Source organism: Puntigrus tetrazona, chromosome 1 (genome assembly GCF_018831695.1).
Source record: "Puntigrus tetrazona isolate hp1 chromosome 1, ASM1883169v1, whole genome shotgun sequence".
Lineage (NCBI taxonomy): Eukaryota > Metazoa > Chordata > Actinopteri > Cypriniformes > Cyprinidae > Puntigrus > Puntigrus tetrazona.
Window position 1 is genome coordinate 2,573,740 of NC_056699.1, and position 2,500 is coordinate 2,576,239.

The 2,500-nt window shown below is 40.8% G+C and overlaps 2 protein-coding genes across 3 annotated transcripts in view; one reads left to right on the top strand and one right to left on the bottom strand.

Annotated features, from left to right (window-relative positions):
* cd247 (CD247 molecule) overlaps positions 1 to 238 on the top strand; it is a 9,432-nt gene extending 9,194 nt beyond the window's left edge. For both annotated transcript variants that reach the window (XM_043242553.1, XM_043242561.1), the window contains exon 8: positions 1 to 238. This exon is cut by the window's left edge and continues 724 nt beyond it. The gene's annotated coding sequence lies outside the window, so the exon portion shown is untranslated.
* Positions 239 to 1,002: 764 nt separating this feature from the next.
* pou2f1a (POU class 2 homeobox 1a) overlaps positions 1,003 to 2,500 on the bottom strand; it is a 13,517-nt gene continuing 12,019 nt past the window's right edge. The window contains exon 14 of the mRNA XM_043249354.1: positions 1,003 to 2,456. Within this exon, the coding sequence (XP_043105289.1) occupies positions 2,200 to 2,456 (257 nt within the window). The 3' untranslated portion in view covers positions 1,003 to 2,199. The remainder of the gene's footprint in view (positions 2,457 to 2,500) is intronic.

The window sequence follows — 2,500 nt, forward strand, 5'->3', positions numbered from 1 at the left end:
CTATGATGGTCATTTTTATACGGAAGCCGTTTCCGACACTGAATAGAAAATAAAGGTATATAAAGAAAATAAGTCAGAATTATGAGATATATACCATTTATTTTGTATTTATTGTCGGAAACGCTCTTCTATATTTTTGACCCTAAACGAGTCCAGTGATGATCGTCCTGATGAAGAAGTGTTTTCTTACATCTGAAGACTGAGCGCTTTTTCTCAAACGAGTCGTTTAACTAATAAACTAATGACGAAAACATCATTCTAAAATATTAAAACTGATCTCAGCATTTATTCATTTTACAAATGTTTTTTAGTTACTGCAGTGTAAACATACATGAATATTTCTTATTAATCAAAAGTTAATACTGTTAGTTAAAACATTGATCAGTTTATTGAGATTCAGAATAATTCATGTTTGATATCTTTCTCTAACAATGTGTTGAGTTTTTTTTTGTTATATAAGTAGTGTGACTTTTTAAACTGAGAACTTTACTGTATGTCATGTGTTTCTTATTTTGACTGTTTTCTTTAACTTTGTATCAACTTGTTAATGTTTCAGTAAATAATCAAATCTTATGAAACCTGCTGTTGATCAGAAAAACCTGGAAATCAAACAAATACAGTCTGAGAAAAAAAACATTTAATGAAACTTATAACTACAGCAACATGAAGAACACACACACACACACACACACACACACACACACCAATCCAGAGCAGTTCATTTCTACAGAAAACTGAACCGAGAGAAAACCTGCAGAGATACAACAGAGAACTGTGTGTGTGTGTGTGAGAGAGAAGAGTGTGTGTGTGTGTGTGTGTGTGAGAGAGAGAGTGTGTGTGTGTGTGTGTGTGTGTGAGAGAGAGAGAAGAGTGTGTGTGTGTGAGAGAGAGAACTGTGTGTGTGTGTGTGTGTGAGTGAGAGAAGTGTGTGAGAGAATGTGTGTGTGTGTGTATGAGTGTGTGTGTGTGTGTGTGAGAGAGAAGAGTGTGTGAGAGAACTGTGTGTGTGTGCGCATGTGAGAGAAGTGTGTATGAGAATGTGACTATGAGTGTGTGTGTGTGTGTGTGTGAGAGAGAAGAGTGTGTGTGTGAGAGAGAAGAGTGTGTGTGTCTATGAGTGTGTGTGTGTGTGTATAAGAGAAGAGTGTGTATGAGTGTGTGTGCATGTGAGAGAAGTGTGTGTGTGTGTGTGTGTGTGAGAAAGAGAACAGCCCTTCTGTATCATATGAAACACATTCTGTAGATAAACACACACACAATCTCTGAGGCACTTCTCTATTTATATTCCAGCATTAAATCAATCATCTGAGCTCTGGATTAGATAAAGATTAGAAGGAGTTCATGATTTCAAATGAATTACACGTTTAAAAGAAAAAAAACACGAAAGGAAAGGCAGAAAGAGAAAGTGAGAAATCTTTGGTTTTCATCCTTACGAGGATTTCTGCTTTGGGAGCCACAAAATAAAACTATGTTTTCTCATATATTTCTATATACTCCTGGAATATAGTGTGTGTTTTCAGACTAAAGAAGAGGAGAAACGGAGAAAGACGCCGATGAATCTTTGGTTTTCATTCCAGCAGAAAATCCTAAAGATGAACCTGAAGCTGCTCGAAACCAATCACTGACCGCTCAAAGAAACCAGCCGCTCTTCTCAGAGAAACAACGTGTGCTTTGGCAAAGAAACACAAAAGAAGCTGAAGCGTGTCTGTACACAGTAGTATGATGAAGATCCTTGAGCATCAGTGACCTCTGACCCCCGCGCTCGCTACGACCAATCAGATCCCTTCGTTTAATCGATTCGGTCGAACAAACCTGATTCAGAATCGTTTGACCTGTCGCGCTCGTTTAAAGCCTTCTAACCGTATTGATAAAGTGATGTCGAGTTAGAGCACTAGTTTAAACCTCTGACAGAAGAACCCACGCAACGTAAAACATCTCAAATGCTTTTGGTTAGAAATCTGAAATCATCTACGATCGGCTCGTTCCACAGAGCCGTAAATAAAAACAACAGGAAGCCTCGTAGAAAGTCAATATAAACTCTGTTATGCGAAACATTCTCTGAAAGAGTCACATTTTTGGTTAATTTAGACGTTAGTTTAAAGAAATGGGTTAATTCCATCCTTCTCGTCTCCTTGAGCATCAAACGTGCGACGCAAGTGTTTTTGGTGATAGCACAGAACTGGGCGGAGCCACACACGCTCACTGAGCCTTCGAGGCCACGCCCACACTCTTGGTCGTCGTGGCGGCGTCGCTGGTCAGCTGCAGGTTTAGAGCTCCGCCTCCGACCCCGCCCGCCGATAGAAGATTGGCCGGCAGCAAAGAGAGGCTGGACGGGTTGAGGAAGAGGGGCGTGGTCACCAGGCTGGGGGCGGGGTTTCCCAAGCTGGTGTTAGCGAATAGCAGGCCGGTGTTTCCGTCGATGGAGGTCAGAGGAAGAGCGCCGCCGGACGCCAGAGCTGACCAACAAGACACAAATAATTACAGTTAATAACGACTGATA